This window comes from Pelophylax lessonae, assembly GCF_965119305.1.
Source record: "Pelophylax lessonae genome assembly, chromosome: 3".
Classification (NCBI taxonomy): domain Eukaryota; kingdom Metazoa; phylum Chordata; class Amphibia; order Anura; family Ranidae; genus Pelophylax; species Pelophylax lessonae.
In genome coordinates this window covers 414429516-414452854 of record NC_138770.1, presented here as the reverse complement: position 1 = coordinate 414452854, position 23339 = coordinate 414429516, and the positions used below count along the sequence as shown (strand labels likewise).

Below are 23339 nucleotides of genomic sequence, written 5' to 3'. Positions count from 1 at the left end.
CTGGGAAACTCCAGAGGGTTCAGTCAACGATTCGGATGTTGCTGTCCGTCAATTGGCTGGGACTGATGGTGGCCTTCTTAGAGGCAGTACCGTATACCCAGTCTCATACCCGAATTCTCCTGAAGGAGATTCTTTTTTAATGGAATCAGAATTCCGATTCCCTGGACAATCGGATCCGGTTGAGCGAGCGGACCAGGAAGTCTCCGATGCTCAACCAGGGGAAGTAATTTCTTCTGATAGTATCCAGATTACCAATAAGGGTATCGGAACTGAGAGCGATCAGATTTTGTCTGATTTACTGGATCGAGCAGCTCTAGAGCAGCCCGATTCGGATCCAATCGCATATGGCCTCTTCATCCAGAGGTTTTTTCCCTAGCTGTCCCTTCATTGGGACATCCCGGATGTGGATCTGTTGGCACCTTGGCCTAACAGGAAGGTGCGGAGGTTTGTAGCTCGCGCCACGATCCTCTAGCGGACGCAGCAGAAACGCTGATCGCCCCGTGGGGGCAGTATCAGCTACGGCATGCCTTCCATCCTCTCAAGTTGCTGCGGGAACTTCTTCGCAGGATAGAGGTGGAGGGAATTCCAGTTATTCTGGAAATTCTGGATTGACCTCGTCAAGCCTGGTACGCCGACTTGGCGAGGCTAGTCGCGGACGCTCCTTGGAGACTTCCTCTCAGGGAGGATTTGCGGTCTCAGGGACCGATCTTCCATCTTGCTTTACAGTCGCTGGCTTAATGGCCTGGCCATTGAGACCCAGGTACTGAAGGACAAGGGAGTGTCAGCTTCAGTTATTCCTACCTCCAGTTAAAGCAAGGAAAGCGACTTCCAGCACATGGAAGTCTTATATTGCATGGTGTGAATCTATTGGATTTCCCCCACAGACCTATTCGGTGACCCGGATTTTGGTCTGTCTGCAACAAGGGGTTGAGCAGAAACTATCCTTGAGCACGATCAAGGGTCAGGTTTTCGGCGTTAGCAATCTTCTTTCAAGAAACCTTTGGCTAATCATTCCTTGGTGCGGAATTTCATCCAGGGGGTGCGACATCTGGCTCCGCCAGTGCGCGCACCCTTACCGCCTGGTATCTTAATTTAGTGTGGTCGGTTCTTCAGAAACTTCTCTTTGAAGATATTAGGGAGATTCCCTTGCTTACATTCCCAGAAGGTGGCCTTCTTGGTGGCCATTACTTCTCTACTCAGGGTGTCAGAACTGGCCGCATTATCCTGTCGTTCCCCAGATCTGGTGGTTCATAGGGATAAGGTGGTTCTTCTTCCGAATCCATCCTTCCTTCCTAAAGTGGTTTTCGTAAGACGGACTCACTTTTTGTGATCACGGATAGCCCTTGAAGGGGGTTGCCTGTGTCTGCCGCGACCATATCTACATGGATCAGTCAGACGGTGGTACAGGCTTATTCTATTAAGGGTCGGAATCCTCCGTTCCCTGTTAGGGCGCACTTCACTCGAGCGCTCAGTACTTCCTGGGCCTTTCGCCATCAGGCGTCAGTGGTCCAGGTATGTAAAGCGGCCACCTGGTCGTCGGTACATACCTTTACAAAATTTTATAAAATTGATGTGATGGCATCGGCGGATGCCTCATTTGGCCGCAAGGTTTTGCAGGCCGCAATTTGAGGAGACCGGTGGTCTACCTCGAGGGGTTTTTTTCTGTTTGAAAATTTTTTTGGTGAGTCTCATAATTAAGGATGAGCATTGTAAACTTCTAGTTGGCACCGGTTGGGCCTTCTAGATTTGGATTTGATTTCCATTTTCCCACCCCTCATTTGTGATACTGCTTTGGGACTTCCCGAAGGTGCTGTATCACCGAGGACTACGTCTGTCAATGAGCGATAGAGAAAAATGGATTTTTGTAAAATCTTACCGTAAAATCCTTTTCTCTTAGCTCATTGACAGACGTATTACCCGCCCCTCTGTTTTTTTGAGTTGGGTTGGGTTAAATTCTCTAAAGACTGCTTTTATGACATAACTGATTTGCTGAGGCAGAGAGAGAGAGGATATACCCTCTGGGACTGCCCCTAGGGTGTGGCCAGAGCATTTTATTTCCTGTCTAGTCCTACTCCTGTGGAGGCAACATAACCCGAAGGTGCTGTATCACCGAGGACTACGTCTGTCAATGAGCTAAGAGAAAAGGATTTTACGGTAAGATTTTACAAAAATCCATTTTTTTGTTGCAGGATATGCCAGAAATCTGACTTGTATCTTAGGCAGAAAATTGGTGAGCCAATCACACAAGCAGGAAATATGTTTATGGGGTGTGGTCAGTATACCTTCTGTGTTCAGAACAGCTCCAGGTAGTTTTTTTCAGAAAAATACAACAGCTGCAGATTAAAAAGGAAAAGTAATTTTTAATAACATTTAATTACAATGATTTGTGTCACAATTGTATATGCTATATTGTCTTTTCCTTGTTTGCTGATTTTTTTTTTCCCCACGGAAGAGGAGTTACCCTTTAATTCGAATATGCACAAGGACATTTTGCAGGGCATTCTTAAGCAAGTCTAGCTTTCAATTTCTTGCGTAGTTTATATGAAAACGAACTGTTGATTGGTGCTGTAGTTAACAACATCTGCCTTTATTTATTCATATTTCAAATAAAATTGCCCGATTTCTACTGCCATATGTCCCTCTTTACAGATCAATTGCCTATATATTATAAGCATTTACGCATTATGCTTTCTTGTTTGGTTTGGAAATCACAATTCAGTGTGCTCATAGTCTTCACTCAGTGGTTTTGTTTCTTTTGCATGTCTTTGTCCCCACGGCACTCTTCCAGAACACAATATTAATTTTTAATAAATAGATTTCAGAGCTGATTAAATATTCATTAAACATAAGAAAAATCATTAAAATGAAATATGGTAATTAGATTCTAAAGGGGTTGGTAAATAGATTTACCATTAGGAATAATAATTCTCATACCCATTTGTTAGTAAGGAGTACTCAAGGGACCCTAAATACTAGTCCAATAATAAAGTTTTTTTTTTTTTGTTTCTAGTAAGGCCTATTTCCGGATTATAGCTATAATATCCAATGCATGCTGTACCTATGGATGGATACAAGTGGCTTGGGTACCTAAGTGAAAACATCCCAGCATTTCCTACTTGGAAACCTCTTGCTGTTACTAGTGTGTGTGTGTGTGTGTGTGTGTGTGTGTGTGTGTGTGTGTGTGTGTGTGTGTGTGTGTGTGTGTGTTTTTTAGTTGTTCAAATTATGAAAAAAAATGTTTTTTTTTTTTTTTTTAAGCACATTACTATCTCTACTACATCTTTAAAACAGAAAGTAATGTCAGGTTTAATTTTTAGTAAAAGGGTCCCAGAACCCTGCGGACTGGGACTTTGTGATCAGTGCCGGAACAAGATCATTCAGTGGCCAGAGTAAAAATGCCAAATTGTAACCCCCCCCCCCATCATTATGTGCAAGCTTAGGAGAAGAAGGAGGAGGAGAGAGAGCACAGCCCGCACCTCCTCCTGGCTCTCTCCTACCCTCCTTTCCGCTTCCAACGTTGGGCTGACCGAAGTAGTGATGCTGCCCCCATCCCTGCTGTGTCCAAGACAGCTGTCCCTTCTGCCCATCCCTAGTCCTGGCCCTGTTTGTGATAAGCAAGCAACCTCCTTAGACCAGGACTACCCTCCTCCCCCTGCACCTTGCTTTTGGCTGCTCAGCACTGCCATGGGCCCTTAATAAGATACAGGAAGCCAGAACATGTGGGTATTTGTCAAAGACGGTGGCACAGGAGGTGTCCTGCCTCACCAACTCAGTGATAATGCAGCATTAATCAGAGAAATAGATGCCATATGCAGGCTTGAGGTTCCTGCTATTTAATTCAAGCAGCAATTCTAAAGATTTGGTATGGTCTTGGGACACTGGGGAGAACCTTTACCAGGAAAATGTATGTACCTTGAAGTAGTTGTAAACCCTTATATATGTCCAGTGAAGTGACTGGTCTAGGTGATACACAGAGATTAAACCAATCTTCCTACAAAAATTGTACCTGTTTATCTACAGTATTCACTTCTCTACATATGTTGAAAGTGCAGAATTTATAAAACTTATCTGAGCTGTCAGGAAAAAAAGGGGGCAGAAAGCTTAAGTTACACTCTGCAAAACTCAGTGAGGAAAGCTCTGAGAGCTGATTGGATGGCTAGAACACCCCACCTTCCACGCAGCACAGAGGAACAGAGCTGAGGCTGCCAATCCGCTAGAGCTCCCTCTCCTGTCACATTTTTTCTCTTGGTGTCAGTAAAACTTGTCAGAAATGATTTATGCTGATAGCAGAGGAAGGAAGCAGCAGACAAAAATTACACTTCGTACTCTTAATTGAGATACGTACACACTATAGAGTGATATGCTTTGTTCATATTTCATGTCTGAGGTTTACCGCAACTTTAACATATGAAGCTTCTTATGAGCTTTATTCATTCCTTAACCAGCGGCATACAATATATATGGGCTGTCTAAGTCTCGGGAAAGCTGCCAATTTTTTTCCTGCTGCAAGGCAACAGAGGCAGCTCTGAATATATGGGAAGACAACATAAGGCCAAACTGAGGATGAAGCAAGCTGTAAATGCTTAAAATCTTTTATGCCAGGTGTAAATTGGCTGTTATTACATTGAATATAATTAAATTGTATCTCATAATAACTTTTAACTGTATGAATAATTAGGGTTTATGATTATTATGTTGTAAATTGTTCACATTTTTTTTAATTTCCCCTGGCTTTGGCTACTGATTTATCTTGTCTGTAACAGGTGATTAAAACTGGCTATACATGGGCAGATCTCTGTGAGAAAATGATAATAAGTCTCTCTCACTGTTTTTAATTTAGGGCTTGACAAATTTGCTTTGAATCTAGGAGCCGGCTAAAAAAGTTAGGAGCCAGTTTTTGTTTTAACCTTTTGCCTACTTTTTACTTTCACCCCCTTACCACCCAGGCCAATTTTCAGCCCTGCCGTACTTTGAAAGGCAATTGCGCTGTCATGTAATACTTAGATTTTTCTAATTTTTTTGAGACTGATAGAGCTTTCTTCTGGTGGTTTATGATCACCACTAGTTTTTTTTTTTATTTTTTTGCTAAATGCATTAAAAAAGACTGAAAATTAAAAAAAACAAAACATTTCTTCATTTCTGGTAAAAATTTTTACAAATAAGTCATTTTTCGTCTTCACTAATTGCGGGGATGTGGCTGCACTGATGAGGCAGCATTTATGGGCACTGATAAGGCTGCACTGATAGAGACACTGATGAGGCTGCACTGATAGAGGCATGGGTGAGGCTGCATGCACTGATAGGGGCACTGCTTAGGCTGCACTGATAGGGATACTGATAAGGCAGCATTAATTGGGACTGATGAGGTGGCACTGATGAGGCTGCACTGATAAGGCAGCATTGATGGATACTAATATGGACACTGATGAGGCTGCACTGATAAGCCGGCATTGATAAGCACTAATATGGACACTGATGAGGCTGCACTGATAAGGCACCAATGATGGGCACTAATATGGGCATTGATGAGGCTGCACTCATAAGGCAGCATTGATGGTCACTAATAAGGGCACTGATGAAGCTGCACTCCTAAGGCAGCATTGATGGACACTAATATGGGCACTTATGAGGCTGCACTTATAAGGCAGCATTGATGGGCACTAGAAATGGATACGGATGAGGCTGCACTGATAAGGCAGCATTGATGGACACTAATATGGACACTGATGAGGCTGCACTGATAGGGCAGCATTGATGGACACACACTAATATGGGCACTGATGAGGCTGCATTGATAAGGCTGCATTGACGGGCACTAATAGGTGGCCACACCAGCTGTCTAGGGGTAGGGGGCTCTCAGGCTGACCAGACCCAACTCAGAGATGCAATCAGAGCTCATCCAGGGGGGAACTGGAGTGCCTGAGGGATCCATGTGGGGTGATGTACAGGTCAGGGCCATCGGTTCCTGCTCTAGGGAGTCTTACTGGACAGCTCGATCTAAACGTGCACCCAATTGGAGGGAGGAGAGAGCTGCACAGGGCACACTTCCTGCCAGAGGCTCCACTGTCAGCTCCGCTCCTCCCCCAACCCACCCTTCCTACTACTTTACAGCCCCTCATCTAATCTAAGCCACCCCTCACAGTCCCGCCCTCCCCTCCTTTAACCCTACTTCACAGTGCTTCGCTTCCCCACCTCTGGCATCGAAAAGCAAACAAAGATGGTAATACACAGCGCAAAATGGGTATAAATTGACAAATGTGCAATAAATATAAATATAAAACTAATAAGCTAAATGAAACTCCAGCTATTACATCTTCACCCTAAAGTGCATACAAAGTGCTTTTAAAATGTGCAAATCACATATAATGGTGCAAATGTGCATTAATCACATGTACATAGAGATGTGCAAACAAGCATGATCGCATGTGCATAAATCAAAAATAAGTAAAGTATTAAAGTCCAAAAAAAGTTCAAAAACTTTAAGCAAGTGGCCGGTGAAAGTGCCCAAAAAGTGCTTAAGTGCTTCTTAATATGCAGATCTGTGCAAATCCATGCCAAAAAATGCAATCCTGTGAAGATCCATTCCCTTTGGATATTCCACTTACCAGACTTCCAGGACCCCCCAGAGTCCTGCATGTGGGTCAATCACGCTAGGTCCGGTGTGGAATGGGATCTGTATCCTTTGGGCTGGTAAGAAATCTATCTCCCCAGATACACCAGTAGGATAAGAAACCGTAGGAAAGGAAGACTCACAATAGTGTAATCCCGTATGGATTGTTTATTAAATGAAGCAAAGATAAAAACACTCACATTTTCGTAGATAAGACAAGCCTTATTGCACATTCAATCAGATGCGGCTATGTATATATGAAGCGGTGCTCGCTTGGGGTTGCGCTGGTCCCGGCTTGCATTCCACTGCAACTGGAAGTGACGTATCGGCAAACGTAGGACCGAAAATTGCGTGGACGCGTTTCGCCCTCCTCCAGGGAGTTATCACAGACCTATATCTATATATGTATATTCGGCTCCCCAGAAATTGTGCGCCCAACTGCTCCCCTCATGCTAGCTACTGGGGTTGACAGCAGCCCAGGCGTGAATTTTTTAGTCACAATGGTGACCTGGCGCCTGGGGTTTGTCAATCCCTGTATTGAATAAATATGCTATGCTAATCAATATCACACCTCTAGGACATGCACGTAGTTTATCCTTGACAAAATGTCACTCTAAGCCAATTGTGGTCAACTTACCCATTTAAGGGGACCTCAAGTGTGGCCCCTGACATCACAAAAGAGCAGCACATAATATTTATTAAATTGAATGATATGGAAAGCTGTCAGAGACTTCAAACATGCTGCACGGGATAGTCAGAGACTACAAACATGCTACAAATGAAGGTCAGAGAATGTAATAATGCAACAGCAGATTGTCAAAGACTGTGGGCATGCTGCAGGAGATGGTCAGAGACTGCAGATATGCTACAGGGCATGGTGATAGATCATGCATGACCTAACATGCTATTAAAGTTGTAAGAGACTAGGGACATGCTTCAGGAAGCCATTGTAGACTGGAGACACATTATATGAGACTAATGGAAATCACTGCTACCACAGCTCTTTTTACAAATACATCCTTCCACTTTAAAGAGGTTGTAAACCCATACATTTTTATTTATTTTTTCAACCTGAAAGAGAAACACATAATGAGCTAGTATGCATCGCATACTAGCTCATTATAAAATACTTACCTTAGAATGAGCCCCCGCCGTGCCGCCTGCTTACCTGTATGACGGGCGACATGTACAGTCGCCCGTCTTCCGGGATCGCGGCATCTGGCCATCTGATTGGCCGGAGCTGCTGTGACATTACTCCCGCGCACGCGTATGGGAGCCGAAAGTCACGACATGGGGCTCTGCAGGAACGGCAGAGCGCATGCGCCAGTGATGTCAATGGCTGCATGTAAGGTAAATATCTCCTAAACGGTACATTTAGGTAAAAGTTGCAGAGGAGGGTTTACTTCCTCTTTAATGCTTTTTATAGCCCCCCTAAAGAATCACTTGTGCCATATTTGAGATTTCTCTCAACAAGATAACTTATAAAAACATAAGAAGAGGAAAGGGATGGATGGCACAAAAAAGTAAGATAATGTAAAATAAATAAACCAAAAAATGTAAATATCATAATCTAGTCTGAGTCTAATCCAGTAAGGAAAATATACACAAATACCAGGGCTGCAGGTTAGGTACCAGGGCTCTAAGCAGTTTGCCATAGACAAGAGAAGACAATTGTGCAACCGAAATGCTGCAATTTCAGGGATTTGTTTTCATAAAGGTGGAACATTAAAGCGAAAGTACTGTTTCAACATTTATGCTAGGAAATGCTGTGAAACACAGCAGAGGATCAAAATTTGGTGACTACTGGACTGCACAGTCATATTTATAAATTAGACATAGTTGACATCCTGACAATGTTCCAGTGTGTGGAACGGAACATGCCGACGTGGGGACAGACCCATCTCCCCCTGAAGCACCGCATAGAGTATTGGCACACAGGATCAAACAGAGGACAACTATCATAACCACTGTAGCTGAGGGAGGACCGGAGCTATTAGTAGCAGGAAGCCTTTTCATAGTGGCAGCCTTTCTCTGCATACATCGGGAGAAGCAGCCTGCATGCACATATAGAATGTCTTGAATGCGGGATATTCGGACATGGCTCAAGTGAGTACTATTGACCCCTAGTGTTCTCATACTGGCCAGGTTTGTCCCCCTTGGGGTGGGATATTTCAGGGCAAAAAAATACAATTGTTTAAAAACTTACAAATTTTATTTCATAGATAACACAATGTACAATCATAAAAACAGAAGCGGTATGAAGCTTGATGGTACAACCGTTTCTATATAACTGGTTACCACGGGCACCCGGTGACTAGAACAGTCAGGAGCAAACCCAACGCGTTTCGATAATTTTTTGGGGTTTAATCTCTTCATCAGGGGTACCAGACTACCTTTTACATTAATTCAATAGAGGGTGTACCAAGCCGAGAACCGCATACTATTAAAAACAATATCGGTGATCCTTGGCCACTCACCACACCATGAAACACCAGAATCAGCCCCCCAGATGGGACACCAGCGACTGGTAAAAATCTGGCCCACAAGGGGTACAAAAAGGACCCACACCACCTCCAAAATCTCTGAAGTGAAAATGGATCTAGGGCTGGATATGCCACAGTAATATATATAGTATAGAGAATGGTGCAGCCTCTGCTCCATAGCGCTGGTGTTCATCTCCATAGTCAAGATGAAACTGACTACTGACAGCGAAACAACCTTTTCCTCATGCTGGCTATATTAGCTGTGCAGGCTGTGGTACCCTCACAACATTAGACCAGCCATACAGCACAGTCTGGGCTATGAACACCAACGAGAGTGTACTTAATCGTGGCATACCACCATTATTTTGACAACTCCTGTCATTAGGGCTTTGCCTTTACTGGCTGTTGGTTTTCTATTTGGTCATTCATTAACGGTTCCTACCCCCCCCCTCCCCCCACACATGACTGGCTTGTGACATCTTTTTGGACTTGGAGTGAGCATAACCTGTATCCACATGATCCCTTACCTACTATATACGTTCATCCATCCATTCATTTATCCATCCATCTGTTTAAGCGTGCAACCTACAAAATATTCTGTGACTATTGACTTTTGCAGTTGTTATCAATATTTTAACTATTTAATGTACTGTAGGACATTGATATTCTTGTGCAGTGGTCTCCTAGCCCCCCGCTGCATGCTGTGAAACATGTGCAGTCTCTGCCTATGCGTGTTTGTAGGGATAGCATACTGTTGCGGATCACCTGGGCTTTGTTGGACTAGTTATGTGCACTACATGCACCTACTGCAGTTAGAAGGTGGAGTGCCATTTAGACCACGGTTCTTGTTGATCATACTCTGATCCCCTCCAAAGTGCAGGTGCCTTTTAAACACTCTTTTGTTATTTTTTATTTCTTGATGTATTTAGACACCCTGCTTGATTGCTCTAACAGTAAAATGGAGGTGAGGGTATGAATATGGAAATTAAGCCATACACACGTACCGATTTTCGGCCGTAAATATTCGGCCGTCGACCGATCGGCCGATTGTAGGCCGAACAGAATCTGTCATGCAGACTTTAAAATATTTGTTGGCCGTCACCAGAACGGCCGATTGTTCGCCAGTCAGTACAGATTTCGGCCGACAGACAGCAGATAAGCAAGACTGGGCATGCTCAGAAAAGAAAAAAGACAAGGAAAGTTAACCATCACATGACATTACTTCTGCAGTCGGCTGTTGTTGGCCGACAAAATTTGTGTGCAGTCTTTTGCAGTTTTCAACAGACACGACAGCCCTGGACAAAAGGCGGCCGATCGTTCGGCCGACGATCAGTACGTGTGTACGGGGCTTTATTAGAACAATGTCTATCTGACTGCATATCTTTTTCTGTGACTTCAGTTGTGCTTTAAACTAAAGAGCAGGATTCATTTGAGGTGCACTGTTTCTCCTACTGTGGCAAGAAATCTATAACCTAGGTAGAATGTAATCGTAGAAATGTTCCAGAATGCCAAATAATCGCCATGTGTTATAATGAGCATTTGGAATGCTCATTGTTTAGCAGTTAACCTCTATGGAGCCTGATTTTCCTAGGTACTGTTCAGATTTGTATGGCTTCCCTTTCAGTAAACTGCAGATAAGATTTGATATCTGTGTACGGGGGACATTATGATGAGCAATTCTTTTTTTGATGTGAAAAGAGATCACTATCGTTATATAGTACTCTTCTGACCTGCAGAACCACCAGACATCGGAGTTTCTATGCTATTGAGTTATAAATCTATTGTGTGCATGCCCAGCATGAAGTATCTATGTAATGTTTCAGATTTTTTTTACCTGGGCTTGCATTGCTGTTTACTGAATAAGCTGATGATACTGCTATGAACTACTGACCTGTTAGCATCCATAGTGTTTGTAGTTGTGACATTATCGGTACAGTGTTATTAAGCCTGGTAATACATTGTTTGAAGTATGTCAACTGTTATGTATTGTGGAGAGCTTATCTTTATTACTGCACGTAACAGATATAGCATATCACCAATCATAGGTTCTTCATATGAAGTGCAGTTGCACAATGCACAGGCAGTTGCTCCAGATCTTAGTAAATGAGGGGAAGCTCTGCTGATGTTCATCATCCATCATGTACAAGCAAAAATGCGGTTTTGTTTTTTTATGTTGTTTTTTTTCTTTGCATGTGATTAGATATTCTTTGAAAAGTGAAAGCAATATTAAAGGTTAATTTTTGTTTTAACATAAAAACATGTTATACTTATCTGCTCTGTGCATTGGCTTGCACAGGGCAGCTCTGAACCTCCTCTTCTCGGGTCCCACGCCGGAGCTCTCGGCTCTTTCCTTGCGCCGAGTGCTCCCATAGCGCGATGTGCGTGCTCGCTCCCGAGCGCTGCTCTGTGTGTCCATAGGACACACAGAGCTGGGCTCTGCCCTGCCCTCCCCATCCATAGGACACTCAAAGCTGGGCTCTGCCCTTACCTCCCCGTCCATAGGACACACAGAGCTGGGCTCTGCCCTGCCCTCCCCATCCATAGGACACGCAGAGCTGGGCTCTGCCCTCTCCTCCCCGTCCATAGGACACACAGAGCTGGGCTCTGTGCTCTCCTCCCCGTCCATAGGACACACAGAGCTGGGCTCTGCCCTGCCCGCCCCGTCCATAGGACACACAGAGCTGGGCTCTGCCCTGCCCTCCCCATCCATAGGACACACAAAGCTGGGCTCTGCCCTTACCTCCCCGTCCATAGGACACACAGAGCTGGGCTCTGCCCTTACCTCCCCGTCCATAGGACACACAGAGCTGGTCTCTGCCCTGCCCTCCCCGTCCATAGGACACGCAGAGCTGGGCTCTGCCCTCTCCTCCCCGTCCATAGGACACACAGAGCTGGGCTCTGTGCTCTGCTCCCTGTCCATAGGACACACAGAGCTGGGCTCTGCCCTGCCCTCCCCGTCCATAGGACACACAGAGCTGGGCTCTGCCCTGCCCTTTCCGTCCATAGGACACACAGAGCTGGGCTCTGCCCTGCCCTCCCCGTCCATAGGACACACAGAGCTGGGCTCTGCCCTGCCCTCCCCCTCCATGGGACACATAGAGCTGGGATCTGCCCGGCCCTCCCCATCCATAGGACACACAGAGCTGGGCTCTGCCCTCCCCTCCCCTCCCTCTTCTCTCATCCCTGGCTCTGATTAACAGCGGCTCCTGCTGCTGTATCTGAGCCAATGAGGAGGGAGAGAGCCGAGGGAGCTGAGGCTTTTTTGCACATTGCTGGATGGAGATCAGGTTCAGGTATGTATTTAGGGGGGGGGGGGAGCTGCATGCAGAAGGATTTTATCAACTGCGGGTATAGGATTGTGTATATGGGATTGTATGGTTGGGTTATCTTTACTGTTTTTTGTTTTTTATTGGTTCAGCCAGATGGACTTGTGTCTTTTTTCAACCTGACTAACTATGTAACTATGTAACCTTACTGCATACATTGAAAAAAGGTAAAAAATAACATTCTGCCTTTACAACCACTTGAAGTTTCATCTTATTTACTAAGCTCTGGAGCAAAGTCCCTTGCAGAGTGCAAGCTGCACTTGCAAAGTGCACAGTCTATTTGCCTAAATGCTCCGTAAAATGGTGCGCCTCCAACCATTGCGAATACAGTAACTCTGTCTACTCAAATTATTACCATATTTTAACCACTTAACGACCAGCCACGTAGACCTACGTCGGCTGACTTTAAGTGGTTGTACTGGGGTGATGCCTCTAGCTAGAGGCATCACCCCGGTACCATTTTTTAGAGCCGCTTAATCGTTACCCCAGCGAGTGGGAGGGGATGGCTCTGCCCGAGGCTCCGGTCCCACCACTGACTGCATGGAGTCCAGATCAAAGCCGGATGCGGCTTCGATCGGGCCTCTGATGACGTAACCCGGAGGCAGCGTCCATAACATCACATCTGGGTTACTCGGCTCCTAAAGGAGCTGGATTTAAAAAGTGTCAGTATTCAAAAATTCAGTTTTCGGCGTTTTGAATACATGGAAGTGTAGTGGAGGGGTCTAGGGTGTTTTAGACCCCGATCCCTCCATAAAGAGTACCTGTCACTGCCTATTGCTGTCACAAGGGATGTTTACATTGCTTGTGACAGCAATAAAAGTGTTACGTTTTTTTTTTTTTTTTTTTTTTTTAAACCTGTGCTAAAATTAAAAACATAAATAGGAAAGAAAAAAAAATAGCCGCCCCGTCGCCGTGAGCTCGCGCAAGTAAGAAAACGTATACTTGAAGTCGCGTCACAAATGAAATCCCTATTCAAACCACAGCCAGAGCGAGAGCAATAATTTAAAAAAAAGAGCTACACTCTAACTCTAAACTGGTAACCGTTAAAATTTTTTAAAGCGTCGCCTATGGAGATTTTTATTGACCGTAGTTTGTCGCCATTCCGCGGGTGTTCGCAATTTTAAACCGTAACATGTTGGGTATCTATTTACTCTGTGTTACATAATCTTTCACAATATACAAAAAAATGGGCTAACTTTACTGTATAGTATTTTTTAAATGCAGTGAAATGTAATTTTTTGTAATTTTTCCAAAAAAATGGCGTTTGAAAGACTGCTGCGCAAATACCGCGTTACAAAAAATATTGCAATGACCACCATTTTATTCTTCAGAGTCGTTGCTAAAAATATATATATAATGTTTGGGGGTTCTAAGTAGTTTTCTAGCGAAAAATACTGGTTTTAACTTGTGAAAAAAATGTCAAAAATGGGCTTGGGGCTAAAGTGGTTAAGTGGCATTTATAGGTTTTTGTTTGTGCAGGTGTGCCCACAAATGGAAATGAGATATTAATGTATATTATTTGATCAACCTCTATGACAGTGATGGCGAAACTTAGCACCCCTAGATGAGTCTTCTTTTTTTTTTTTTTCAACCAGCAGGTTGAGTGTATAAAAATGACCTTATTCTTCCATCCACACACCTGATTTGAATGGGGAAATCCTTCCCGCTAAACCTTCGTATTCTGACAGCAGGGAGATTTCCACACTGTCCCTACCAGAATACATTGATCAGCGCTGCTGGCTATAGCCTGGGGTGCTGATCAAGCGGGGAAAACCCAACAGAGTAGTTATAGTCGTTCAGTAGATTGAAAGTGGATTTTAATTTGGATTGGTCCCTGTTGAACTGGCCCAATTTAGATCCATGAATGGACGACTTAACATCTCCTTTAGATTGGTAAATCTAAATCAGATTGTATTCTTTGCGATGTGACCAGCCAATAGGTCTAGTTGAGCTTCTCTCAAAGTTGTTTAAACGTTTGTTACCCCTATATATATATTCCTGATATGTGTCTGCTGTACCAGGTACTTGTATGAGAATGTTTCCTGTTCTCTTTGTATTGCTTCCTTTGTGTGAAATACGTGGTGTTCCTGCCAGTCCCCTTGCTTTACTATTAAAAAACTGATCAGACTAAGCAGGAGAGCCCTCTTGGTCAGTTCTGGGAACTCAGCCTGCTCTCCTCCAATGATCAGACTTTTTCTGGCTTGGAAGCCCCCGCCAGCCACAGCCATTCACTGCCAAACTCAGTATGCTGTTGCTTCTCCTTCCCCCAGCTCTTATGCAGCTGGGAACAGAGGGAATGTGATCACTTATAAAAAAAGTATTTATAATGTTTTTTTATATCTATACAAAAATGTTTTGTCTTTCATTTCTATTTTAAACTGAATGGGTTGTTTACATGGTGATCGTTTGCAATCACTTCAAGAGTGAAAACTAAAATAATTCCCTAATGACAGCTATAGGGAGCATTTGATCAGTCCATGCAATATGATACAGCATGCAGGAAAAGCATTTCTTTAATTATAATGTCCATTTAAGTGCCTTCTATACATACAATCTTCCTTATACCAGTAAACAATGTTTGTCACTGGTCTCGAAGAGGTTTATAATATCAGAGCACAGACATTGTTATTCTAAGCATTTTCTCAGCGTCTGTGCACACTGCTGTGAAAAATATTGTCTGCTGAGCTAGAAAACAAACATTTATTTGAATATGCACAGAATATGTAAATGTTCATACAAGGCTGTAATATTGTAATACAGAAATGACATTTGCACAAGTTTTATTCTTTGTCGTCTTCCTTCATTCACAGACGGTTTTGATGTCTGAAAGGACCCCAACGCCTGTTGCTGGATCTGCTTCTCTTTCATCTGGGAGCCAGGATTCACAGGGGACGTAAGTTATGCTGCTCTCTTGTAGACTGCTAGATGCAATGCTGGAACTTGTAACTGTCATCTGCCTTTCTAGAGCTGGGGTGCTCAGTAGCATACCAAGATTTTACAATATGAACAGGATACGTTATCTCAGTTAGCTTCATATGCGGGCTAAGAATAGACACGTCTCAACAAATATGGTGTTGCACAACATGCAGTAGTTGAAAAAAAAAAACTATGTATGAAAATATATACATTTTAAAATAACAGAACACTTATATACTTTTTTTTTTACTTATATGTTTGTTTTTTGCTTTGTTAGGCTTCATTCAAGCAGATGGCCAAGGGGTGGTAAAAAATGGTGGTTGAGTCATAGTTTTACTGCCCACGAACCTCGCACTTAAAACCTAACATACGGCTGGAGGGGGTTGTACACATGCCATGATTCTTTGCATTGCGGCAAATTGAACATGAAATGTTGAGTTGACAGGTAGTATCATCTGTCAAACTTGCCCAATCAAGGCAATGCACATCGGATAGGGATCCACTGCAGGTCAGGTGCACCTGTCAGTGAATTCTAAATGATCTCAGAAATATCTCAAACCAATGTTTTCAACACTAGCCCAAATCCCGTTGTCAAAGGCCCTTAGGTTCCTTTCACGTGGATGCCCATCATTACGTTCAGCAGGGAAACTATTCACGGAACAGAATGGGACAGATGTCAGTTTTGTGAGATTCATATAGGAAAGAGGTATGGGTGGCGCTGCCTAAAACATGTGTGCGATCCTCCTTAAAATAAATAGTGAATAAATAAAATAAAAATGTCAATAAATTAATAAAAGTGCTATCTCCTCGAAACAATTTATACATGAGAACATAAGTGATAGACACTGCCTGGCCAAAAAAAAGTTGCCACCTGGAATTAACTAAGCAACTAGCTAAACTAAGCATGCAGTAATTATCCTATTGAATAGTTAATGCATGTGCCCTAAGAATGAGGTCAGCTGACTACCTGAATATACTGAATGACCAGGTTATTCAATCAATGGATTTTTTCTTCCCTGATGGCACGGACATATTCCAAGATGACAATGCCAGGATTCATCGGGCTCAAGTTGGGAAAGAGTGGTTCAGTTGCATGAGACCTCATTGTCACACATGGATTGGCCACCACAGAGTACAGAACTTAACCCCATTGAGAATCTTTGGGATGTGCTGGGGAAGGCTTTGCGCAGTGGTCCAAATCTCCCATCATTAATACAAGATCTTGGTGAAAAATGAATGCAACACTTGACAGAAATAAATCTTGTGACATTGCAGAAGCTTATCCAAACAATGTCACAGCGAATGTGTGCCATAATCAAGGCCAACAAACTATTACAGGGTTCGTACGGTCATGAAGAAGGCAGCGGCAGAAGGAATGTCAGTGAGGAGTCTATTGTGGAATGTCAGTGAGGAATGTCAGTGAGGAATGTCAGTGAGGAATGTCAGGAATGTCAGTGAGGAGTCTATTGTGGAATGTCAGTGAGGAATGTCAGTGAGTAGTCTATTGTGGAATGTTAGTGAGGAGTCTATTGTGGAATGTCAGTGAGGAATGTCAGTGAGGAGTCTATTGTGGAATGTCAGTGAGGAGTCTATTGTGGAATGTCAGTGAGGAGTCTATTGTGGAATGTCAGTGAGTAGTCTATTGTGGAATGTTAGTGAGGAGTCTATTGTGGAATGCCAGTGAGGAATGTCAGTGAGGAGTCTATTGTGGAATGTCAGTGAGGAATGTCAGTGAGGAGTCTATTGTGGAATGTCAGTGAGGAATGTCAGTGAGGAGTCTATTGTGGAATGTCAGTGAGGAGTCTTGTGTGCTGGATAGGAGGGGGATGGGATGGGACAGCTGCATAGAGAGGAATTGAGCTTTCATATTCCTCATGTCACTGAATGTTGTTTCTCCTCCTCTCAGAAGCTGCACTAGGAATATGGAAAGTTAAATTCCTCTATATCCAGCTGCCCCATCCCCCTCCTATACAACTTCCTTTGCTGGCCCCCCTAAGTGCTCTTTTAGCCCCCTCCGTGCTCTTAGTCTGGCTCCCCCAGTGATCTCACCCCCCCCCCGGCTCCCCCTCAGTGATTTCCTGTCCCCCCCCCCCCCAGACAGTGCTCTCCAGTTCCCCCCTCCCCCTGTGCTCTACATCCCCCCTGGTTTTCCCTGCCTGCCCCCCCCAGTGCTCTCCGCTCCCCTGCGCCTTCCAACCCCCCTGCAAGCCTCTAGCCACCTCATGTATTATGTCCGCAGCCTCTAACCATCTCCTGTACCATGTCCACAGCCTCTAACTACCTCCTGTACCATGTCTGCAGCCTTTGACCACCTCCTGTACCATGTCCACAGCCTCTAACCATCTCTTCTATCATGTCCGTAATCTCTGACCATCTCTTGTCTTTTATCATGTCTGCAGTCTCTGAGGGGGTCTGGAGAGGAGTCAAAAGTGGGAGTGCTGTCGGGATGGGGATCACAGGAGAAGTCAGACATGTGTGGACTGGGGAGAGGAGACTACAGGATAAAACCAGAGCATGGTGCACCTAAGAGGACGTCAGTGACAGTGCTGCCCGGCCAGTCTGAGGGGGGGGGGGTCACTGATTTAAGGGGGCACTGTTATAAAGGTTCCTCCTTGTATCAGGACCCCCCCCTCCCTTCCTTAGTGCATTCACTCTGTGGAAAGTGGTCTTTGGTCACCAGAGTCCCCCCCTACATCAGAGTTCTCAGCTTTTTCACCCGTGCGCTCGAAGTGACACCCGCTCCCAGCTGCGGCAGTGGTGCTTCCATCTCATCCACTGTAAAACAAGGGACCATTTTTAGTCGCGCTGTATCCAGAAACGAAACCCTAACTGCAGAGGTATTGTACACTACAAAGATTGTCATTTATTTTAGTAAAAATATGCTGGGTGTGACATGGATTTTCTTCTTATTTAACATGTATACATAGACGTTTCATGAAACTTTAGGTCATGAATATTTACGTGAAGTCATGGAAAAGTCATGGAAAAGTCATGGAATTTTATTGGTTAAAATGTGTATGAACCCTGCTATTAGAGTGTGTGACCTTTTTTCTTTGGTGGCAATCACTGGAAAATGGTATATCTCCTTCTCCACCTCAGTATGTCAGGTCACTGGGGGTTCCCATCACAGGGTATATGGGTAAAAAGAGGCATCTCATAGTGTAACTTTGTATATTATAAATGTATTAAAGAAAGTAAATGCACTTACAATAAAGCAATAAAAAAAAGCCATATGTGAAAAGCTATCCGTCCGTATGCTCTATCCAGGACACAATGCATTCCACAGACCGGAAATACAAAGCCAGAAGTGACGCGATAATGCTCTACATGTTTCGTCAGAATGACATCAACAGGAGCAACGTCATCTTTGTCCACCTCATGGTGTTTATACTGTGCGGTTGCCCAGAAACAAATGTAACCACAAAGACACATTGGCGGCCGTGACCGGCAGATAACAAAGCCAGCCAATCTTAGTATCACGATCCCCAATAACATCCAAGTCTCAATATTCATGGTAGATAATACAATACGTATTATACTGATTATGTATGTAATATATCACTTTTGTTCTCATGTATGAACTGTTTCAAGGAGATAGCACCTTTATTAATTTATTGATATATTTTTTTTATTTATTCACTATATATTTTTATGAGGATCACACAAATGTTTTAGGCAGCACCACCCATACCTCTTTCCAATGTTTATTCAATTGCATATCCCACGTGTTGGAATGCGTGAGGTGGGCTGCAGCCTTGTTGCACACATCCTAGCACGGAACTTATTATTTTATTTGTGAGATTCATGCTCATTCATTGTTTAGCTCCTTTAATAAAAATAGGGCTTTCTATACCTCAATTAGATCTATCGGTAGCCCAATGTAATCACACTTGCGTCAGTTTACATCAGACTACCTGATCTGATGCGTTATGTTTAGGTCCAGGAAAACTGAAAAGGATGAAGGCCTTTTTTATTTTTATCTTTTCCAGACCTGGACAGACTGGGAGGTAAGCAGATGTAAGCAGACATTTTCATTTACATCTGCTGCTGACTGGGTTCACCTGAAGAAATGAAAGGCAGGCATGATCAAACCACCAGTTTTACCAATCTCTCTGGGAATAATTATCTGTTGAAAGATTGATTATATGCAGGGCTTGACAAATCCTAGGTTACTAGAAATTGCATCCTGACGCCTGGGCTTTAGTCAGCTATCCGCATCCACCTTCCACTTGCGGAGTGCACTATAGCCGAAAGATGGCTTCAGGTCATCCAGTTGTGGGAGGGGGGGGCATCTATTGACATCCTCCCAGAACCCTTTCTCCCCCCCCCCCCCCCCCCCCGCAGGCACCCCCAGGTGGTGCACTTGGTGATCTTTATGTCCTTCAGACACAGATGATCACAGATTGAGGTAAAAGCCCAATCACAGCGACCCTTTATCATATGATCAGGTGTGTCCAATCACAGCTGATCACATAATGTATAAACAAATGCTAGTTATAATCTATAAACAAATGCTAGTTATAGCCAGCCAGTTATAGCCAATCAGTGTCTATCAGTTCAGCGTACCAGTGACGATCAGTGCCGCCTTATCGGTGTAGTCTCATCAGTGCCCCTCAGTAGAACCTCATCAGTGCCTGTAAGCATTAAAATCCATCAGTGCCCATCAGTGCAGCCTCATACTACACATCAATGAAGAAGAAAAATACTTTTTATAACAAAAATCAAGAGTTTTTTTTTCTTCTAATTTTTTTTCAGGAAGGGGTTGAAAGTGCCCAATAGGCAGGTGGTTAAAAAAAAAACTGGTTCCTGCCTTTTTTAGCTGGCTCTTAGATTCAAGGGAAATTTGTCATGCCCTGATTATATGAATGCATTTACAGTTAGGTACATATATATTTGGACACAGGCACAATTTTCATACTTTTGTATGCCACCAGAATAAAATTAAAATGAAACAATCCAAATTAATTTGAAGTGCAGACTTTCAGCTTTAATTCAAAGGGTTGACCAGAAATATCAAGTACAAATTTTAGGAACTACAACCATCTTTATACACAGTCCCATTTTCAGGTGCTCAAATGTAATTAGACAAAAGAATATAATCATAAATAAAATGTCCTTTTAAATATTTTGGTTCTGGCTTCTTTAGATGTTTTTTGGCAAAGTCTAATCTGGCTTTTCTATTCTTCAGGCTTATGAACGTGTTGCACCTTCTGGTGAACCCTCTGTATTTGCTCTTGTGAAGTCTTCTCTTGATTGTAGACTCTTGACCTCTCCAGTGCATTCTTCTTTCCTCAGAATGTACCAAACTGTTGATTTTGCCACTTCTAATGTTGCTGCTACCTCTCTGATGGATTTGTTTTGTTTTTGAAGCCTTACAATGGCCTGTTTCACTTGCATGGATGGCTCCCTTGAACGCATGATATAGGTTCACAGCAGTAGATTCCAAATGCAAATACCACACTTAGAATCAACTCCAGACCTTTTGCTTGCCTAATTGATAAAGAAATAGTGAAGAAGTAGCCCACACCTAGCCATGAAACCACTTTTCATTCAATTCTCCGATTACTTTTGGTCCCTTGAAAAAAGGGGGATGGCTATTCTTAAAGCAGAGTTCCAGCCTCAAAAAACACTTTGGGCCATCCGCTTGCTCTACTTGCCCGTAAAGTCCCACTCCTTTTTGGTTTGAGGCACCATAAAACCCCAATATAACCTTCAGTGTTATTGCAGGATTAATCTAATATTTAGGCAAGCTTTTTGTATATGTAAAGGTATCTCCTCTTTGGAAGGGATTTTTAAGGCAAAGTTTTTTTTTTTTTCTCCTCGCACTCTGTCGGGGAAAGACACTTGGAGGGTTCAGCTTTTTTTGACTCATATTTATGGAAAACAAATAGTGGCAATTTCACACTGGGAGACTGGCTTTTGGGGACACTTCTATTGAAGGGGTCAACTTCCTTTTTTGGACAAATATCCAGCGGTCCCACATGGTGTGATTGTGGCTCCAGACAGATAACAGGGCACTCCCTTGAAAGCCTAGAGAGCATGGAAATAAGGAAGTGGATATAATATCCCTAATGAAGAAGTTTAAGTCGAAACGCATTGGATACCCCCACCTACTGGGAACTATCCTTGGTTGTAATAATCACCATGGAATGCAATAAGCAGTAGTTGGGGAATACTTTGGCAATTTCTAATATTTTATGATCATGATTTGTCCTTATAGGTTATTATTCTTGGCATATACAATACGATGCATGAATTGTTTTTAATATTTTTTTCTAAAGTGAATAATAAAGACATATATATTTTTATACATATTGTTGTATTAATTGCTTTAAAAATCCCATCCAAAGAGGAGATACTTTTACATATATAAAAAGTAAAATAAGGGATGTTGGCAATTGCACCTTCAACCATCTGAGAAATTACATTTCAAATATTTAGGCAAGCTAACTAGCAGCAAGGATACAGACAAGGTGGGAATAAGGATTAATTCCCCATGCATAGAGAGGATGTTTTCATCTGTTTATTCTTAAAAGATACTTCTATTTAACTGCTGCCACTTGCAATGTATATTTGCTTAGAATGGTAATTATTGGTAAAATATATGTAATTGCATTTTCAATCCTAATTAGCACTTTGTTATACCGAATCTAGGATTTTGTGCTGGAACATGAGATTTTACTAGCAATCGGCAATTAGGAGAAGAACAAATCCATTATAACAATCTTTTTTGCTTAATGTCCTGCTAGCCGAGTTTAAAGTGGTACTGTATTAAACCTAAAACCAAAAATGTAATATATTGCAACTTACCAATTACTAGATGCGGTGGCTACTTTAGCTTTTTTTTTTTTTTTTTTACGCTTTTTTCCCTCTGTGTTCCCATGGTGATCTGTCCATTAACACACCTTCTGCATAAGAGTGCACAGAGCACAGCAGACAGCAGCATTGCTAATATGGGGGAAGGGGAGTGTTTAAATGTACTAGCAAATTTAGATACACCAACAAATCAAAGCCAAATTCCAGCTCACACTGCAGTTACAGAAGCAATTACACCAACATTTTTTTTTTTCTTTTGGGATAAAGCTTTTACACAAATAAATAAAAGCAGATCATTGTAAGCACCCCTTCCAGTGGTAAATGATTTGTCTCAACACTCCCACTAATAATTTGCATGGCAGCTTGTTTTGTTGATAAACAACAGACTTAGATCCCGTTCACATAGGGTCCACCCTACTCGCTGGGGCGACCTGTGAAGTTGCGGTGCACAGCATGCACCGCAACCTCGGCGCGACATGCACGGACTTCATATCATTGAAGTCTATGCAGGTTGCCTCCAGGTCGCCCCAAAGTAGTACAGGACCCTTTTTCTAAGTTGGAGTGACTTGTGTCGCTCCTATTAGAACGGGTCCTGTGCTAATCTATGGCAGGCGACCCACCGCGACTTGTCAGGCGACCAAGTCGCCTGACAAGTCATGCTAGTGTGAACTGGGTCTTACTGGTCAGATCATCAGATGAAAATAAAAGAAAGAATATCTAAAAAAAGAAAACAAATGCAGCCATCACATCTAAGAATCGGTAAGCTGCAATATCCTAAATGTTTGCTTTTGGTTTTATTGCTACTTTAAAGTAGAGCTAAAGCAACACTTTTTTTTTAAAATTTTAGATAGAGTAAGGCAGGGTTATACCCCTGTCACCTCTTTTTCTCCATCTGTGTTCCATTGGGGAGATTTACCTTCACCCCCTGCCCCATAGCCAAGATAGGAAGTGAAAGGAAATCCCTGCAAATCAAGGGGATTTCTTGACCCCCCCCCCAGGTCACTAGAACTAGTGTCCCCATTGGAAGATTTTAATTCTATTCCTTTTTTTGGGATAACCCACAATTTGGGATTTTCTTTTACTTTCACTTTCAATGATGGTGGTAATGGTAAACATGATAAATCTCCCAGAATGGAAACACTGACAGCAATAAAAACCAAACAATTGTTCTCTCTATCCAAATCTAAA

General features: G+C 43.0%; 1 protein-coding gene across 2 annotated transcripts in view; it reads left to right on the top strand.

The window, feature by feature from the left end:
* The window catches only part of TBC1D32 (TBC1 domain family member 32), a 532407-nt gene that overhangs the window by 205328 nt on the left and 303740 nt on the right, over positions 1-23339 (top strand). For both annotated transcript variants that reach the window (XM_082249090.1, XM_082249089.1), the window contains exon 18: positions 15230-15312. In XM_082249090.1, the coding sequence (XP_082105216.1) occupies positions 15230-15312 (83 nt within the window). The remainder of the gene's footprint in view (positions 1-15229; positions 15313-23339) is intronic.